The sequence below is a fragment of the Siphateles boraxobius genome, unplaced genomic scaffold, assembly GCF_051911475.1.
Source record: "Siphateles boraxobius isolate OS27281-9 unplaced genomic scaffold, OSU_SipBor_1 7, whole genome shotgun sequence".
Taxonomy (NCBI): Eukaryota; Metazoa; Chordata; class Actinopteri; order Cypriniformes; family Leuciscidae; genus Siphateles; species Siphateles boraxobius.
The window spans coordinates 22406681-22427882 of record NW_027509197.1 but is presented as its reverse complement, the minus strand read 5'-3'; the positions used below and the strand labels follow the sequence as shown (position 1 = coordinate 22427882).

The window sequence follows — 21202 nt, the reverse complement described above, 5'->3', positions numbered from 1 at the left end:
TCCTGATTGAACTAAGGCCTAATCCAGGCTTAATCTAGCCCTGTCTGTGAAACCTGGGGCCTATACCATGAAGCCGGTTAAGGTGGCTAGCCAGGTATGTTTCAGTTTAGTAACTTTGCGCCAGCCCTGGGTTTTAGGCACCAATGAAAGTGGTTAGACAGAAAATGCTTTCTCCACAGTTAGAAAACTTCATTTCATTCAATGTGAAAATTAAATTATACATATTTTAAGATAGTGTATGTCAGTGGAAGATGCTTTAAGTTAAGACAGTTCAAACATGCATTTTAGTCAGGGACTAGGCTTGTCTGTGGAAAACCGGGCATACATGTTTACTATTGGGTTAGGAATAGGTTTGGTTTAGGGCTAGTTGCATGCAACTAAGCATAATAACTACATGTAACATGTATAACAAGGACACTGTAAAATAAAGTGTTACTGATATTTGTTTTTAATAACACTACAAGTTCAAATAAACCATAAAAATATGTGGAACATTTTTTATATTTATTAAATATTTTAAATATGAGGGCAGACCAATGCACTAAACTTAGTTAAGGTATTTATCTGATAAAATTATTTGGCAAAAATGCTACAGGTACAAGTTCTATTATACCAAGCAAAAAATCACAAATGAAACAATTGAATCCAAGCACTGCACAATAAATTGTAAATGCGTTAAATATTTTGTGAATAAAGGGTAAAGATGTAAAATTTCCTATACTGGACATCACTTTTGGCCACTTCTGTTCACTGAAATACTCTCAAAGAGTAAAAACAAGCCTCTGTGTCTTTTACCCTTTTGGAAGTAACAATTAGGTTGGGAAGCTCCGCTACATAGATTGTAGGATTTTATGGAAGTTATCACAAAGACTTTTTTATCATGGCAAGAATTCACTCATTTACATTGTTTTGATCATGGAGCCTGCTGGAAGTATTTAAAACTATATAGTGATATCACTTTGTTTGCCATTGAATTATTGAAGTGGATGCCATGTAGTAGAGCTGAAGTCCCATGTCACTTTACAATACTAAACACATTATTTAAATTCACACAACGAACCTATTAAATAAATGAACAAGATCAGACAAAGACAAAACATGTGAGATACTCTTCTTAAAAAGTCTCATTTATTATTGACGTCATATCACAAGACATGATCACATGAGCACACAGACTGACATAAACCGAAGCATATAAGGAAATTAATTTGTAAAACGGTGACAGACCGTGGTACAGAGTGTTGAAGAATGAAGAGGAATGTCTACCAGCGTTAACTACCAGCATTTCAGTTAAAAGCAGGTATTTACATTGTTAAGACCTAATCTTATGGTTCTTGGGGATGGCTTCAAGAGTGGCTGCATGAAGACGAGACAATAACAGATGCAGATGATAAGGCAACAGGTATTCAAGCACCTGAGAGATCATGGGCTGCACTATAGCAATAGAACATTAATACACATATTTATGCACTACAGGGGGCATGGTTAAAAATAAAATGGCAATGATAAAATCTATAAATACAGATACAAATTTCCTATATGAATGTTTCCAATTTGTTTTTAAAAGGATAATGAAGGTTACAGTAGCTCCTTCCATTTAAAAAGGCACTTTCATGTCTTCCAGTTGAAAGTGCACTGCTTCCCCTACTTGTTGTAGTGGTGAAGTTAATTTCTCTGTCTTTGGTCCCGGTTAGACAGGAGATGAGGCTGGCCGAGTCTGCAGCCTGATATGGGTTGAGGGCTGCATGTGCATGGACACCCCATCAAAACCCAGCAGCTTTAAAGTTTGGGCTGGCTTGACAACTTTATCTTCAGATTCTCGGCCAGTTTGTCCAAGAACTCAAAAGTGTTGAGGTAATCTGAGCGTGCAACACTTCAAAGAAATAAACAAGAAAGAAATGCATGTAAATATCAGAACTGTCCTTGCACAGGCATGGATATACTTTAAAAACTGTATTTTTACAGAAAGTGCTCAGGTTTTTTTTTTAATGCAATATCACTTTAACACTGAATTCATGCTGTCTTTTGTAAGTCCCCTACAAGACATCATCAGGTCCCCATGTCTAACACCATGCAAAACCATAATAACCAAGAAATCTATTTAATGACCTTCAATAAATACCATATATTTTTGAGCAAGTGACCCAGAGTAGATAATGGACTTACCCAGACATGCCCTTGATGCAGATGGCCAGGTCCTTGGTCATGAAACCAGCTTCAATGGTCTCGATACAAACGGCCTCCAGTGCCTCAGCAAACACACGCAGCTCTGCGTTCTTATCCAGCTCCGCCCGGTGCAGCAGCCCTCGCGTCCACGCAAAGATCGAGGCTGATGGGATCAAATTGTGAGTCTATGAAGTTGCATTGAGCGACGAGCATTGTTTTTATATGAACAGAAAAACAGTTTCTATGGCATCATCTGTGGATTTTATTGATTAAGACCGGTAAGGAAGTAAGTGTTTTCCTCACCGATGGGGTTGGTGGACGTCTCCTTGCCCTGCTGGTGCATACGATAATGCCGCGTGACGGTGCCATGGGCTGCCTCAGCTTCTACCGTACGCCCGTCAGGACATAGGAGCACGCTGGTCATCATACCCAGTGACCCATAGCCTAGAGACAGAGACCAAAAGGTTTACTCACTATAAATTTCATCATTCTTTCATGATACATTCACAAAGAGTAATGCCAACCCATTACACAAATTCACGATAGGGCTTAAATTAATGAATATTACACACCTGGTCACCACAAAAACATGTATAAGATTTTAACTCAAAATTATATACTACCATACAAAAGTTTGGGGTTGGTAAGATTTTTTTTAAATGCTTTTGAAAAATGTTTATTTTTATGCTCACCAAGGCTGCATTTATTTGATCAAAATACAGTAAAACTGTAATATCGTGAAATATTATATGAATTTTAAACAACAGTTTTTAGTTGTAATATATATTTTCAAATGCACATGATCTTTCAGAAATCATTCTAATATGCTGATTTGTTGTTTTTTTTTAAAGGGAATTATATTAATGTAAAAGTCTTTACTGTCACTTTGAATCAACTTGATTCTTTGCAGGATAAAAGTATTTTTTTTTGGTTTTTCAAAAAAATGAAAATAAAAATAAAGAAATCTCATTGACCTCCAACTATTCAATAGTAGTGTACACGGAGATAATCCATCATTTTTACTATGTTCAGTGCTGACCAATTCATTTATTCCATAGAATGTTTGGCATTGGTTGGGTGCAAAAGATAAATATCTAAAATAATATGTGGTCATGTCACTGCATGTTAGTTTACTCACCCTGAGCTACAGAGTCTGACTGCACGTCTCCATCATAGTTCTTACAGGCCCAGATAAAGCCACCTTCAGACTTCATGGCCTGAGCCACCATGTCATCAATCAGCCGATGCTCATACCAGATGCCTTTGGCCTCATACTGAGCCTTGTAGTCTCTGGAACACACACACACGCGCACACACACAGTGTCAGAATGCTACTGTAACAAAAGAAATTTATATAATTTTTTTCTGTTTTCATTTTTAGCTTGTTCAGTGTGGGCATAATTATGATTAAATGTTTATGTTTTAATGCCATGACAGGAGAAAAAATGCCATGTGTTTATTGATTTAAGCCATTAAAAAATAGTTTTATAATAGATTTTCACAGTTATCATACAGTGAAAGCACTCAATGCTTCTTTAGTTCAAAAGACCCTGTGTAACTGGATCAAGGTCAAAGTATTCAGTGACAATTCCGCAACCATTTCATGGTTACTCACTTTTCATAGATCTCCTGGAAAATATCTTTGAAACGGCCATCATATTTCTTCAGGATGGTGTTCTTGGTGCTGAGATACATCGGCCAGCCTTTGGTCAACCCCATTTGTAAAGAGCTGTGAGCAAAGTCCCGGATTGAGCTGTCTGTGTTGTACATCCCCAGAGCAACTCCACCAGTACCTGAACATATATAATTATGACATTTGTCAAGAAAACCTGGTCTGAAAGCAGATAAGCTTGTGCAAAATTATATTTAGAATCAAGTAGGCTACATTCCAAATTATTTCAAATCCAATCTTTGCAGAATAATTCCATACTGTAACATTGACTAGACAAACATGTACGGTGCTCAAACAGGTCACAGTCCACTGTAATGACATCATCATACAGAGACATTTACACATCTTTGAGATACAGAAGGGCTGCACCCAAAAACACATATTTTCTTACTACATAGTAGGCGAAAAACAGATTCACAGTGGTGTAAAGTATTGGAGTAAATGTAATTAGTTACCATATCTTTTTGGCTACATTGTAGTTTGACAGAGTATCAAGGATATTAGTAACTTTTACCCTCTACTTAACTACATTTTTTTTTTTAAAGTAGGCCTATATGTACTCTTTATTCCAATAGATTTGTGTTGAGTAATGCAATTACTCATTACATTTTGCATGTTTATTTCATGTTTATAACAGTTCATTTCTGCTAAAGAAGCGAAATCATCATCTTCAGGACACTGAAGGGACTATAACTTGTGCATTTTGTCTATACTCACCAAAGCTTGTCAACAAGTCTACTTTACATGAATGCGAGTGCATTAGCAGGTAGTTGCTGAATCGCAGGATTCATATATATATATATATATATATATATATATGAGATATGAGGACATGGTTGCAGTCAGTGATGAGGCCGATGCAACCAGTGCAAGTAGGCTTTTACTATTCCATTCTACTTAATATTATTTGTTATATTGAAGAGGCCTTTTTGAAGGATATTGGTTTACTAAGGGAATCATTTTCACTCTAAGGTACCTGTACTTTTACTCAAGTATGGTTTTCTGGTTCTCTTTACACCTCTGTGAATTCAGTGTTTATAAAACTGTAATAAATACCTACTACTTCCAGCGAGATTCTGACGTGCGCATACAAATGAACAAATTACAATCCCATGAGGCCACAGGAGAGGATTTGTGAAAAGCAGTGAGGACAAACAACTGACACTGGTAGGTCACATCACATGACAATGATACCATGATGAATGTAGTACATCTGGATTACATTAATACTTCATACATACATACATACTATATAGACTTTTTTTTAACGCTCACAAAGTAATACTTATTCAAAATAAGTACTTAGAGAGTATGCGATTTCAGGTGCATCCAAGGACTATTCCACAGTAAATAATTCAGATCAAATAAACCGGATTGTTTAAAGTCAGCATGAATGAAAGTTGCAATAGTCTTGTAATGTATATTTGAGTGAACCGGCTTCTCGAACAAGAAAAAAAAAAGTAGGGTGGGACATTTGTCCATTCGGAATTGATCGGATGCTGTGGTTTGCTATTGCTGTATTCTCTTGTGATTGACAGGTTGCCCCGCCCTTGTGCCAGTAAACATGTCATCAGATGTGGTTGCGGGGGGATTAATGATGAATTAATTAATGAAAGATTAATTTTTAAAAATAAGAATTGTAAATTTTGACTTCATGGTGGCTTTAAAAAAATACTTCTAAACATAATTTTAAAACATCAACACTATTGTAAATCACTGTAGGTTACCTTCAAATTCATGGACAACAAACTCAAGCGGCTCCCCTCCGTTTTTGGGAGTGTACTTCATTTCCACTGTTCCAGGGCCTGGGACAACAAAATCTGTAGCTTTGTACTGTAAAAGTGAAGAGGACATGTTATTTCAGAAGACCTTTGACATGTTACGTGATCTTGCCAAGATTAAAGGATGTTTTCTTAGGCATGTACATTTTGATAAAACAGCAGCGATATGAAAAAAAAAAAACCAGAACAAATTCACAATTAGACTTAATTATAGACATTGTAATACATGCACGAGTGGGAGCTCCTCACCTGGTCACCATGTGCGTGTCTGCCAATAATTATAGGTTTGATCCAGCCTGGAACCAAGCGGGGAATGTTTTTGCAGATAATAGCCTCTCGGAACACAGTGCCACCCAGGATGTTCCTGATTGTTCCATTGGGAGAGCGCCACATCTTCTTGAGCTTGAACTCCTCCACACGCTTCTCATCAGGAGTGATGGTTGCGCACTTGATGCCAACGTTGTAGCGCCTCACAGCCTCCGCCGCCTCAACCGTCACAGTGTCGTCAGTGGCATCACGGTTCTCCATTCCCAGGTCAAAGCTACCACACACACACAGCAAAAAAAAAACAAAAAAAACAAAAAACCTTGAGTTTTGCTCCTCTATGGGAACTACTCTGTGATGTTCTTGACATATTATTAATAATTATGCATTTCTTTGCAAATTATATTATAGCAGTCAAAAAATCAGATATTTATAAAGGTTCTATTACTGATGCCGATTCGAGTGGAAAGCGAGAAAAATGCATTGCATAAACCTTAGCGCCAGAGAAGCAAGCATGAAGCCATCTTCAGGATTTTGTGTTTGAACTTCTGTTTTTTTTTGGTCGCTCTGTATAATTCTATGCATTGCTGTAGAAGAGTAATTAGCTGGTGAATTTGGTTTAATTACTGTAGAGTTATCTAAAGTTATCATGAGCATTGTAATGTTTGAAGCAGATGTCATAACAAATGTCAGTATACCGGGAAGATTCTAAAATTAGTGGTTCATTCATAAATCTGTAAGATCTTATCTTCATGCTGTGAAAATACAAACCGGGAAACAGGCTACATAAGGTCTATAGCTTATAACCTGTCTGAGCTGTAGTGCAGTGGACTGTGCACATGCGAGCAGGTTTGAGTCTGACCTGGGTACTGTTTCGATCCCATTCCCACCTACATAATACTTTACAATAAAAAAGTTTATAACTCTTCATACTGTCAGCCAAATTTGTAATGTTGGACTCGGAACACAATCAGAACACTAGCATTCAGAAGATGGCGCCCCAAAGCACACTTTAAATGAGGTCAATGGGAAACCAGAGCCATGGTAATTTAGCACAAAGACACTGTTCCAGTGAACTCTTCCAGATCATTTCTTACTGTGATAAAAACAGACAGAATACTATTACAATTTAAAATAACTTTTCGATTTTAATATATTTTTAAATGTAATTTATTCCAGTGATGGCAAAGCTGAATTGTCAGCATCATTACTCCGGTCTTCAGTGTCACATGATCCTTCAGAAATCATTCTAATATGCTGATCTGCCGCTCAAGAAACATTTCTTATCATCAACGTTGAAAACAGCTGTGTTGCTTAATATTTTTGTGGAAACCATGTTACATTTCAGGATTCTTTGAAAAATAGGAAGTAAAAAAACAAACCAAAAAAAAAAACAGCATTTCCCTGACACAGAAATCTTGTGGAACATTGCAAATGTTTTACTGTCACTTTTGATTAATTGAATGAATCCTTCTTGCTGAACAAAAGCATTAATTACTTTCAAAGAATAATAAAAAAATTGTACTGTCACTTAACCTTTAAAAGGTAGTGTACATGCTTTTTTTGCCTTCTTGTAAGGGGACAAAATCTGTGGAATTCTGCAGAAAGCATTTTAAACATAGTAAAATGTTAGCTGAGAGTACTAGAGACAGTTTTCAAAACTATTTAATTTATTATTCATATCCCCATATATTTCATTCAGTAAATACTTTGTGATCTCCAGCTACCAAAAACATGCCTTCAAACCTTTGAATAGTCAGGAATCTCCAAACTAAAGTTAAATCCATGCTGATTTAAATTCATCCAAGCAACTCTCACTTGTGCTCTGAGCAGTTGAGCAAATGAAAGGCCTCATCTGTTCTGGATATGTGTGCCTGAAATAATGAAGGCGTCTTCTCAGAGTCTCTACAACTAGTGAGGAAGAGTGTGACATACTTTACACGCTTCAGATAGAGCATCCCTGAGCTACAACACAGGGGGTAGAACTTTCCCATACTTTCCTTGTACTCGTGCCTCGCTATTGTGAAGTATGCTGTGACCTTTCACCCACTTTACTTCCACTCCCTGGTGCGATAATGATTGTGAAAAACTGTTGGTGGCGCTAGAGGATTTAGACATTTCAGAACAATTTATCATACATTTGTAGGCGCTGCCATAGACTTAGCTCAGTTTAATCCGTCAATAAAAGCCTGTAGTGCCCAACAATGCAACTAAAGGATGTTGAGAGGTAAAGATACGCAAACAATCACACAACTCAAGCTCAAAGAGTAGTTCAGTGACTAAAAGAACATGCATCAAAAGATCCCTCTTAAGTGACGACACCTTGTTTGCTAACATACTGATAATACTCTTATCAGACTGATACGGTTTTAGTTTGCACTATTTTACCATACTTCAGGTCAAGTTCATGCACTTTATTTATACTTCATAGCTAAAGAGCCACTCAGATTAAACTGTAAACACAAGCTCAAAGTTCAGATGCTGACGATTCATGACAATTTCAAGCACAGAAAGCGATGTTAGGTAATAAATGTTCTAACATATGGGATGATAACACTTCTCTTTGGCCTTGAGGATTACAACATTGTGGCCTGAGAAATCAGTACTGCCATATTTGTAAAACTTGGCAGGTACCTGCTCAGTGGTGTGATTATTATTAGTAATGGAGTTATTAGCACTTTAAAAAAAAAAGTGTGGTAAATATCAAAATAATAAAAACAAATAAATAAAAATATCAGTTTATTTGATAAATAAATATTCATTAATTATTTTTAGAATATATAAAAATAAAAAGATTTTGAAATGAGGTCCATATTCATTTATAATAATTTTACAGTAGAAACAGTAACGGCAGGGATATGGCATCAACTTTAGTATTATGGTTACCCTGGCAAATGTTTGTAATGCATGACTAATTGGCAGTAAAGTTGCATTAAATCAGATTAACGTGTTCATAAGGGAAATCAAATATAATGAGAGAAACACAAACACCCACACACACACACCTGTGCAGGTCCAGCTCCAGATAAGGAAAGATGAGTTTCTCTTTTATGAGCTCCCATATTACTCTAGTCATCTCATCTCCTTGCATCTCGACCACAGAACCGGCTTTGATCTTCTGAGACATTTTGGACCCTGCAAGATCGATGAGTTATATGTGAAGATTTATAGTAGTGTTAGTACTTACTCCCTGAAGAATGAATAGATTCCATTGAGAAAAAGTTACACAACCAGTGAGTCAGCATTTTTGACTTAAACCTGTTTTAACAGACAGCATTTTTGAATGTGCAGACTAATAAGCACCACATGTCAGATTTAGAAGTCTGTAGCATGTAACAAAATGTTTTTAATGGTTTTCAATGTTTTATTTTTAAACATTGCAGTGCCATGCTGTTCTTTTAAGTACCTTGGACTAAAATACAAATACAGTTCAGTATGGTACTATCATTGTACTAATGTCACAGCTTGTGAAAGACATCAGTTAGTTATTCCCAGGTTTCATTTTTTTTTTTTCAGCTAAAGTAACAGCTCCTGATAGACAGGCAGACATTGTGTAATATGACACTGGCCTTTTATCCACATTGACAGATTAATGATGAATCCCAAATCTGTTTTACCCCTTCCCCTTAGTTTTGCACGTTCACGTTAGAGTAAGGGCTATCCCAATTCTAGTTTTGATCGAGGGGTACCCTTTGGTTTCAAGTAAGCTCGCGAAAATGCTTGGTTATAATGGGTATCTACCACTTCCCTTACCCCTACCCCTCGATCAAAACGAGAATTGGGATAGCCCTTACTCTCACGTGAACGTGCAAAACTAAGAGGAAGGTGTAAGACAGAGAATTGCGATTCACCCTAAGTGTATCATTGTATCAATTGTGTGTGTCACTATTATTATTTTTTTGTTGCAGTTCCACGAACTGGTACTGGTTACAAAAAGCAACTAAAACAAAGGTCAAATAGGTACAGGGCGTGCAATACTGATTTACACACAACTTGATGTTTCAATAAATTAATCGTAATAAAGCTTTAGAGAATGTGGGGGTTATTTTACGATTTGTCGTAAAAATGATTAATGGAACATAAACAATCCAATAAAACTGTCAATTATATATGATCATCGAGGTTGTAACAAGGTCTTTTCTGATGAATGCACCACTTTTATAGTGTTTTCTTCGATAATGCTCAGCATACCGGTAGCACTTTGCAGGAAACGTCAAATCAAACGACAGCGACTGTAATGTGATATAGCAAAGAATCTAAGTCTCACAACCCAATATACAAGCCTACCTTTTCTCTTGAGGTTGTACGGGAGAAAACGAAGAGATATCAAATGGTTGATGTGTTCTTATGGAAGCTTGAAAGGTTTTGGACTAGTCTTGGAAGGCGTTGTTTCGTATCAGCTGATCGGATGGCATAGGCTCTCCCCTGCTCTGCACTCCTCAATCAGATAATCGCCCACCAATCCAAGAGAATAAGGAACTAACTCAAACGACTAACTCCTCCCTCATTATGAATCATATTTGGAGGCACAGGACAATTAGCTGTTTAAAGTGGGACAGACAGTAGTCTTTCTCTAGGTGGCGCTATACAGCTCAAAAAAACGAATCCTTCGTTGAGCTGCACATTTTCTTCATTCTTAATTAAGCAATGACTTTGAAAAAAAAAACTAATAAAAAATCACTTTGAACAAAAATACATTTAGAGTCATATTTTTGGTAAATAATATTTAGTTTCGGCCAATATTTTAAGCATAAATGTAAAACAACAACAACACCTCTCTCATTTCCAGAAGGAATTGATGATCTTAAAAAGTGCTTATTTAGGTGAATTTTGTTTAATAAATTTGATGCTTTTGATTTGTATTTGTAAATTGCATTAAAAGGTTAGTTCGCCCATTTAAGACATGAAGTTGTATGGAATCCTTACCAGCACTATAGTGCATACACACTGACCCACTCTGTTGTCACCTCCCTGGACAGTTCTGGCCGCTGGAAGTTTTTCAAGAAAGTACTCCCGGTTAGTTTCTTCGGCCTCAAAACTGTGCGTTTTTACGTGAAAAAATTATTTGCGTTTCAAAGCTTAATTAATTTAACACAAAAAAAAACACGCCGGTCAGAATTCATACCTCAGTTTTAATCGGCACTATTTTCTTTCCATTTCTATCAAACCGCGCTGCTGTCAACGTCAACTTCAACAGTGCGCACGTTCCGATCATATAGTTTCCTCAGCAAATTGTACCTATATCCCTATATACTGTTTTTATATTAGACATCTTTTCACGTGTTTTCCACTGGAGTCTAAACATCAGCTTGTTTACCGTACAGTTTAGACATGGGATCATAAAGTTAGTAAAGAGCTTACAGGCCTACTGGTACAGCAAAACTCTTTAAAATCAGTTTTTTTCTTTTTCTTCCTCGGTTGTGGATATAATCGTCTTCGAATAAAGTGAGCACTGCACACAGCATAATCCTTGATTCTGGATATTTTAGCTCCCGCAGAGTAGCCGATGGCAACCAGCCAAGCTGTCTCGTAGCTATAACCTTATATCCGAAACAGGAACGATGGAATCTGAACGGTGATCCCGGCACATTCTTGTGGTCACAGCCTGGAAATTTACAAGTTAGCACCATCGTTCATTTTCTACTTTTTACATCGTTTCGTAATCGATTGTGTAAACACTATGGAACAGCTGATCGGAACGTGCGCACTGTTTACGTTGACAGCAGCGCGGATTGATAGAAATGGAAAGAAAATAGTGCCGATTAAAACTGAGGTATGAATTTTGACCGGCGTGTTTTTTGTGTGTTAAATTAATCAAGCTTTGAAACGCAAATAATTTTTTCACGTAAAAACGCACAGTTTTGAGGCCCCGGAAACTAACCGGGAGTACTTTCTTGAAAACCTTCCAGCGGCCAGAACTCTGTCCAGGGAGGTGACTAAAGAGTGGGTCAGTGTGTAGCCTATGCACTATAGTGCTGGTAAGGATTCCATACAACTTCATGTCTTAAATGGGCGAACTAACCCTTTAAGTTTGTATTTAATGACGCATGTTTTGGATTTCATTCACGCAACAAAAATACCATTAAGTTAACTCAAACTGTTAGTAAAATCTGATTCAGCGCGGAGAAAATACCACGTGACTACGGCGGCCTTGTCAATATTTATTTTATTATTAATTTACACCGAACTGAAAACAAACAATGAAGAGTTGAAACAAAAATATTTTTAGACACATCGTTCCTGACAACTTCGAGACACTCCGGGCCACCAAGCCCTACCCATTTTGGACACTCCATTTTAGACGACCTCCTTGCAATTCTACTCACTTTTATCGTATTTCTACGATCCTTCCTTACCCGTCTATCTAAATTTCTATTTTAAGGTATTGCGTTCTATTTAAAGGTAAATGCTGTCAAGTATGCAGTCAATTGGTGTAATTCTACCGCGTCATAAAAGTGCGTCTCTTGACCAAAGTAAAAGATCCCCCCCAAAGAAACCCAAAATGGTTTTGCAGCAGCCCTTACACACAACACAAATGGGTGATTTCTAGTTATCATGCATCCTGCTAACTTTAAGCAACAAAAGCATAAGAAACAGTAAGATAATACAGGAGGCAAGACAGATACAGGTTCAGCCTACCTCCAAAACGCATTCTGTTTCTTGAGCAGTCCATATTCTCAGTCCATCATCACGAAGCTCTTTTCATTCTCATCTCATCATCAGTCCATCTGCTCTTCATGTGCGAAACTGTATTTATCCTCTGGTTTCGCGTGAGCAGTAAGGACGAGAGTCCATGAAAGTGAGCAGTCGTTTGGTATCTCCTGTCTGAGTGCAGAATTCAGACTTACCGGCAGATGTCACAATTTCATTGTTTGTAAGTCTCAAGTGTGGTTGCCACAGCCATATTTTGTGCCCTAAAGCTTGGGCACAGGGGTTTTCAGTATTTTAAATGACACGGAGTCCCAAATATGATAATCCCTATGCGAGGAACCCCACTTCTGAAATGACAGTAACTATTATAGTTGGCAACATTTTCATAAAGACCTCATTTATACTATAAAAAATGTACAACTTAATATGTGTAAAAAATATGAAATTTTTCCTGCTCACTGTAGCAATATACTGTTTATATCTTTAATCTTTTTGTTTATTTATTTTAATAATTTTTATTTAATTAATTTGTATTATTTTATTAATTTTAATCATTTATTTATTTAAATCAGAGAAGTGTTTTTCTCTAAACTTTTCAACGAACCCCTTATGGTCCCCTGGGGCTCCACATTCAAACCCCCCTGGTTTAGCATTCCTAAAATCTGCCTTTTATTTTGTATATTTTTATAGCAATTCAAAATTTGTCTTAATGGGAATCCTGATGAGTCAAATTGCAAACTGTATGAATGGACCCAAGTTAAGGCTATGGCCTACTAATATCTTTTACAGTCTGTATGTGGTCCTTTGGAATATTTTGAGCATATACTGAATGTGAGTCTGCAGGCCAAGGTGACAAATTTTACATTTGAGAGTTTGAGTTTTTAGCATTGAAGAGAAAAGGAAGAATGTTTTTGTTTATGTTGAAGGGTTACAGTAAGATAAACTTTCAATGCTTATTACATTTTTTTATTCTTCTCTTTGTATTTTGAAATACAGTATTTCCACCTCAGTGATGAGTTGTGAAATAGTTTATTTTTTGCCTGTGTCAAATCACATTCAATTGTTAGTCTCATTAAATGTTGTTCCAAGGAGACAGTGTATTTTATTTATTCTACCAAGAAAAAAAATGACAATAAAGAATTATTATTCCCCCCATTATTCTATTCTGGTATTATTAACAAACACACATATTGACCGTGTACAAATTAAATATAAAATAAATGGTCAGGGGTAACAGTAAAACACTATTGAACCCATAGTTAATCTGTTTTTATTATATATGTTTATATATTTATTGTACTGTTAGATTTATGAATCAATAACAAATAAAGATGATTTAGATGATAAAAAGGAGAAATCAAACAAATGCTAAGTTATTAGAAGAAACGTTACATTTTGTAAAAAAAGGCATTTTTTTAAAACAATTTTAAACAATGTCAATTGGTGTAACCAAGTGAAAAGTACTAAAATTCTTGCCTTGAACATCACTTTATTATTTTTCAATAACAATTTCAGACATGGCTTTCAAGGTAAAACAAATAAATATTGTAACTGAAAAAGGGTGCATTTCATGAGTTCAAAAACGCATTTTTGAGTTTTTTCTTTAAGAAATAAGTCATGCCAACTACTTATGCAAACATTTATTTTTAAATAATTCACGAGTTTAAAAATCTCCAAACAGTTACACTACCTTGACAAATGTGTCATTATATTACAGAGGTGAAGACTATTCAAGTAATTTGTAATGTATTTTAAATATCTTAACAAATTTGTTTTGTTTTTCGACAATTTCATCTGAACAAAGAACCTTCCATAAATAATAAAAAGACAATGAGCTGGCAAAAGGGTTCTAGCCTCCTCACCAGACTCTGCTCACCACGTGACGTGACATCTGCTGGTTATAGCAACTAGAGAACGCCAGTAATATTCATGTAGAGAGAAAGGATCGTGGTGGCACAGAGGAGTTCACACGGCATCAGTGCGCAGTCGCTTCACCAGTCGGAGCTCCGGTCTCCAGAGCTGCCGTTACGCACAGGTTCATCTCATCACCAAGCACCTGATTTACAGAAACAAGTACGCAGATTTTCGCTCTCTTTATGACACGATGTAAGGCAGATATGTGGGCTTTCCGTTGAGGGATATGGTCACTGCTGAGCTGCCAAAGTGGAGCCGCGCGTATCAAGGATCGGGGCGCTCCTGCAGGGTCTAGGATGCGCGCCCGGAACATCCCGATTCTTACCTGGGTTCGGGGCTGACCAGGAATCCAGTGCCTCTGCTGGGCGCAGAGGCGGGAGGAGGACGCAGTCGACCCGCACCAGGATGCCCGTGATGAGAGGTCTGCTGGCCCCGCAGAACACCTTCCTCGACACCATCGCCACCCGTTTCGATGGCACCCGTAAGTGCGCAGAACATGCCAACTTACATTTCCTTCACCAAAGTGTCAAATGCAAAGTGTTTTGAGCAAATTTAACATCCACCCTGGTATTTGCATCAGTGCGTAAAGTGAAACAGTTGAAAGCGCTTAAGGCATGCGCGTGGAGTCATTTCGTGTAGCAGGTTGCATAGTTGTCTCATAACATTGTTGTGGGTTGCTGGCATGCCTTCAACAGTCATTTCAACATACTTACATTTAAAACTATTTTAGACAACATTTTAGCATTATTTTACAATTTTATGCATGCAGTTTTAGTCCCATTAATTGCATTAAATATTTGTACTTTTAAAATTGGACACATTGCAGGACTAATTATGTGAACTGCAAAAATATTTCTTTTTCTTTTAAATATTCATAAAAGTTAGGTTTTGATTTAAAGTTAATGTCCACGCTATTTGTCAGCTCCCCTTCAACTGTTGTGCAACACAGAGCTCTGGGTAAAACTTGATTAAACTTAATCAATATTAAAGAAAGGGATTTATACCTTCATTCTTACTGCATGAGTTCGGGTTACTGCGTATCTGCTTATTCTAGACATTCTGTGGAGTGATCTGTTCCCTGCATCCCTAGGACATTTTGTCTCATTTTCTTCTCAGCATCTAAAATAATGACATAATCTGGAGAATAGAAGCAATGTATTAGGATTTCAATGTGTTTTTAAGAATACATTTGACTTGACATCTGGAAGACTCATTGAGTGTGAAAGAGGTTAAAGATCCTTTAAAGAGGGAAAACAGGTGCATCTGTCACTACTCCACAACTGCAGATGATTGTGAAAAGCCTCACTTTTGAACTCTATAAACCACAGAGAGTGAGTCTGCAGAGAAATAGCTCTTGTTTAGTTTGTAAAGTATTTTTGAACAGAAGGGATGAGTATCTAGTGTGCTGTCCGGGTGAGCAGTGGGTGTGTAGGTGGATAGAGGGTCGCTTCACGTCCAACATGATGCAACTGTCCAATGGTTGAGGTGATGTAGTTTAGTGGTTAGAGGGATATTCTCGGTTCAGTTCAAGTTGAACTCAGTTGATAGCATTTGTGACATAATGTTGTTTACCACAAAAAATGTATTAATTTTCCACAAATCACTCTTTCTCCTTAGAGTGAGGCACTTACAATGGAAGTGAATGAGGCCAATCTGTAAATGTAAAAATATACGGTTTTAATAGCATAGCCACAAGCCGCATGTTGTTAACATCATTTTGGTTTGGAAAAAAATGCCAACTAACCTTTACATTGGTGGAGGTTGAGGAGGGATTCCCCCTTCCATGTAAAGCGCTTTGAGTACCCAGAAAAGTGCTATAAAAATGTAACAAATTATTATTATTTTACAACTTTGTTGCCATGACAATGAAACGTCATAAACCTGTAACCCAATAGAGTGGCTAAAATTATTTAAACAGCTTTACAGCTCAAATAATACACAAGTTTTAACAGAAGAATTAGTTTAACAGTTTGTTTTTGTAACCTTTATATTTCTGCTAAAAAATGCCCATATTTACTTCCATTGAGCTCCTTCAAAGATCTGAATAGGTTTTATTTTAAATATCTGAATACGTAACTGGAAGGTTATAGGTTCAAATCGTTCATTTCACATCACTATCAACTAGCAATTTGTTAGGAGATGTGCACTTTTTTATCATTAACTTATCCTGATAAAACAGATGCTTTAAGAGAAAACCATGACTGAAAAATAACAGGAAACCACCTTTTGGAGATCTTTTGCTTTGTTGTAGTCAGAGCTGGTAAAGACAAAAACTCAGATTAACGTCTGTCACTTTGTCACATCGTACATGATTAGGATCAGCTGCATTTAAACTCAATGTGACGTGCACTATCAAAGGTTTTATTCTGCTGTTTGATGCCAGAGAAAAGGAGAGAAAAGAGCGAGGGGAGAGTTTTGTGTTGTTGGTGTGCTCTCATTTGAGAGGAGTTCAAAGACCCAGAGAGAGGGAATACTGGTAAACACTGGTCTTCGTTAATCCTGTGGGGCTCCTCACATTCACACATTCTAACAGAAAGTGACGGCTTCAACCTCGATATTCTGAGTGTATACACTAGTGATGGGTGGATTAATCTTGAAATATGATACTTATGAAAATGATATTGAGAGGATTAATTCTGTTTACACCGTGTTTAAAAAAAAAACGTTTTTTAATTCTTTAGGCTATAGGCCTATTTATGCAAATGTACACTATGTAACTCTATTTGTCCAAAATTAAGTGAATTTAAATAATGAATCAATACACCATCAATCCATAATCCAAAATGTGTTTTTGTCTCACCCTAATTCACTAGGGTAAACCATAGTGACAGCAGGGACGTGCAGAGAGTTCCTATGGGGCAGTGGCTCAAATGTAAAAAGGGGGCATATATATGCTAATCAAGGTTGCATTTATTTGATCAAAAATACAGAAAAACTTTAATATTGTGAAATATTACTACAATTTAAAATAATGGTTTTCTATTTTAATATACTTATGACCTCTGATACTTTTTCAGCATTCTGAGTTTAAACAGTTTTTTTTAATTAAGAATAGCATTTATTAAAAATAGAAATATTTTAAACCAATATGCCGTTTAAAAGTTTGGGGTCAGTAATTTTCTTTCTTACTTTAAAAAAAAGAATTAATACTTTTATTAAGCAAGGATGTGTTAAATTGCTTAAAAAAATGATAGTAAAGAATACCTATTTTTATTTAAATGCTGTTTTTTTAACTTTTTATTCATCAACGAATCTTGAAAAAAGTATCACAGGTTAAAAAAAAAACCCAACATTAAGCAGCACAACTGTTTTTAACATTGATAATAAAGCAGCATATTGGGATAATTTCTGAAGGATCATGTGACACTGAAGACTGGAGTAATGATGCTGAAAATTTTGCTTTGCATCACAGAACTAAATTATATTTTAAACTATATTAAATTAGAAAACCATTATTTTAAATTGTAAAAAAAAATGTATTTCTGATCGAATAAATGCATAAGTGTGCATTATGTGCATAAGATACTTCTTTAAAAAACATAAAAAATAGTACTGTGTCCAATTTTGACTGGTACTGCATATATACTATTATATATAGGCTATACAATTGCTACATAAGTATCAAAAATTTAAAAATAAAAAAGTTCACGTCACCATTTCGCGTGTTGTTGTCAGCCTACACTTCATATAATAGGCCTGTAGGTGGCGCCTGGGCTTTATTTAACCAACTTGATCAAATGGTAAACGGTGTATCAATATACATACTGTAGACTAAATAAATTCAAGTGACTTGAATACTACTTATTAATGCTACTTTTGGTGCTGGTTTTGTGCAGTGCTTTGTAGTCAATTCACATCCATTGTTTCAACGACGCAGATTCAGATCGCTTCATAAATGTAAATTCGTCTGTCCATGTAATTTTCAAAGGAATAATGAATGACCGGAAAATTACTGCTTCACTTCACATTCATTGTCCAATGAAATTTGAACTTGTTGTGCCAGACGATGATTGGTCCATGTATTAGTATTATACATGAAAAACAGCCATCAATGAATTATGTAATATTTTAAATGATGTAATATGTAGCTTTTTAATTGAATCGACACCCTACCTTTGATCATAGAAAAAAAAAGTTTCAAAATGGTTTGGTTTATTTTTCTCCTGCCGTCGACATATTTGGCTCGAGAGCATCGGTTCCGAGCAGTCTGTGGAATACGTACCTTTACACTAGAGCATTTTCGTTTTAAAACGCATAACCTTCGCTATATGGTTGCGCCAGCCGTCCACACACGCTACTACGAATTTTTAGACCCTCGAAAACGGAGACTGACCTCTTCAGTCAAGTCCGAAGCTAGACACTCAAGTGACGCAACCCATAGCAACGCCTCATGGCAACGACGGCTCAGACTGACGATACGTAAAAATAAACGTGAATTTAGGCTACTTTAGTTTTGTACACATTGTCATGTTAATTATAATTAAATGTATTTTGTTAGAGACGGGCACTTTTGATTAATTTTGAAAAAGGGCAGGGGCTCGAACACCCAAAGCCCCCGTCCCCCTCTGCACTTGCCTGCATGACAGGATGTTTTTCGCGGGAAATCGCGTAACTACGTCACTGGTCAGTGCTCGTCAACTCTCCGGCCACTTTGTCGCGTTTTGTATTCAGTGTAGCATAAGTAGTTGTTACAACAAGTGAGAAAGGTTGACATGGAGCACGCTAAATCTCAAACCTCCGGGGAATCAACCGTTATAACCGACAGAGCTCGTATAAAACGAGAATCATCATTGGCTTGGCTTTTCGGGGAGAACTGGATTAAAATGTTGTAAAAGCGACGCGGAGATGGCATTTTTATTACTCAACAGAGGTGAGTAACGTTAAGTTATTTTATTCAATTTGCTATATGTAAGGTTAGATCTTCATAGACATTAAATATGTTTAAGTGCCATTGTTCAGTCTCAAGATGCAGACCAGTAATTTTTTTCTACGGCATGTTTATAAAAGCTATTTAAATATCCTAACTGAACTAAGGCCTAATCTTGTCTTAATCTAAAACCTGTGAAACCGGTAAAGCATTATCTATGGTGAGGGTCATTTCGTTATGGTTGTTGTAGCTCTGTGCTGGAATTTATTTTCAAGTTAGTACCGTCTATTAATGCGTCACTTTCCCGCCGGAACACGCCCCCTCAGCCGGACTGAGTGGCAGGAGCAGCTGCGTGACTGGATTTAATAGAGGAAACTGCGAAAACGCAAGTAAAACAAACGATTATCAGTTTAAACTAAAGATTGGACTCAATATAGTGTTCCTTACAACTTACTTAAGATCCAGTGATCCATGGATATTAACATGCAGCCAGGAATCGTGTTTCCTGACATTTATATGTGCCTGATTTTGACACCGGGGAAATACGTACAGCTAATTTGCCTGTGAACGCTTTATATAAATACAATATAGGCAGGTCTAAATCCAGGTTATCACTTATATCAATGTTATATATATATATATCATCATATCGTCTAGACTTAAAACTTGTATAGTTTTTTTGTCAGTGTTTATTTAAAAATGTCAAATTATACAGAATATACAGTGGTAAATATTTGATTGATGAGTTGTCACTGCAGTATATAACAATACAATATATAGAGAAGGATTTTACCACTAAATCCAGCATATCGACACAAAAATGATAACTGCAAATCCACCTTTCGCTGCCTGGAGTCCAGTTGTTTGTATGAATTGCAGCAATCTATTTGCTTCTCTGTTCTGTAACTTTCGGCAGTCTGTAAAGATATACCTCAGATTTCTTGTCAAATGTAGTTGTACAGTCAATCGCTGAGCTCGTTCGCATTTTAGATGTGTTTTTTGTGTTTTTCACGGCATTCACGCTGAAAACCAATGCCGCCGCTCAGTCATTTTGCCACTCATTGGCCGTGGCCTCAATCACTCCAGCTGACGGTGACGTCACGCGCATTCCCTCTATAGCTTCAGTAACATCTTCAGATAGTCATCTAAATTGCTTATATGATATAAGAAGTGACGTCACCCAACATCGCTTAGATCGCTCTAAGCGATGTTGGGTGACGTCACTTCTTGTTGACGTTCGAAGTATCGTCAAACAAAATGGAGGCTAGCTAGACCCTCCCTCCTCCTCATCCGCTCATCCGCGCACTAACCCGCCAAATCCTTCTTGTCGGTTATTTGCTGGAACAGTTTGTTATGTTTCGTGGTGCGGGTTAGCCCAGTTTGTTTTTGTTGCCGTTTGTGGAGCCTGGGGTGTCTGCAGAGACCGCGTTTTTTACAGTGTGTTCAGGGGACAGGCAGCTAGCGGATAGTGAGGAGATGTTTGCTGTATGTGACATAAAAAATGCTTTGGCCTAAAAAAACGCGTGACATCGCTTAGAGCACCTTTAAGCCTAGTAGTGAATGTTTTTTTAACAGTAGGATAACCATATGAATCCGCGCAGTCATGCAGATCTGAAGCACAACCAAAACTATGTTCTTCCGCAAAATACATGGGGGTTTGTTTTTTTACCCCTAGAGGGCCAAAAGTTAAAGGGTTAGTTCACCCAAAAATGAAAATTAAGTCATTAATTACTCACCCCCATGCTGTACCAACCCCGTAAGACCTTCGTTCATCTTCGGAACACAAATGAAGATATTTTTGATTAAATCTGAGAGGTGGATCACTGCTACATAGGCTGCCAGAGGGAATGAAACTTGACGGCCCAGAAAGTCATTAAAGAACATGTT

The 21202-nt window shown here is 36.9% G+C and overlaps 2 protein-coding genes across 3 annotated transcripts in view; one reads left to right on the top strand and one right to left on the bottom strand.

The window, feature by feature from the left end:
• Positions 1–1106: 1106 nt before the first annotated feature.
• idh1 (isocitrate dehydrogenase (NADP(+)) 1) lies at positions 1107–12729 on the bottom strand. 2 transcript variants are annotated; one of them, XM_077216565.1, is made up of 9 exons: positions 12523–12729; positions 8889–9018; positions 5869–6160; positions 5566–5671; positions 3782–3959; positions 3305–3456; positions 2470–2610; positions 2167–2329; positions 1107–1873 (listed from the first exon to the last, which is right to left on the bottom strand). In XM_077216565.1, the coding sequence occupies exons 1-9, from the start codon at positions 12554–12556 to the stop codon at positions 1780–1782; spliced, it is 1290 nt and encodes a 429-aa protein (XP_077072680.1). In that variant the 5' UTR covers positions 12557–12729; the 3' UTR covers positions 1107–1779. The 2 variants fall into 2 exon arrangements, with proteins under 2 accessions (XP_077072680.1, XP_077072681.1); XM_077216566.1 differs by lacking the exon at positions 12523–12729 and adding an exon at positions 10171–10340.
• Positions 12730–14467: 1738 nt separating this feature from the next.
• Positions 14468–21202, top strand: part of kcnh3 (potassium voltage-gated channel, subfamily H (eag-related), member 3) — a 138338-nt gene continuing 131603 nt past the window's right edge. The window contains exon 1 of the mRNA XM_077215893.1: positions 14468–14929. Coding sequence (XP_077072008.1) covers positions 14854–14929 — 76 coding nt within the window. The 5' untranslated portion in view covers positions 14468–14853. The remainder of the gene's footprint in view (positions 14930–21202) is intronic.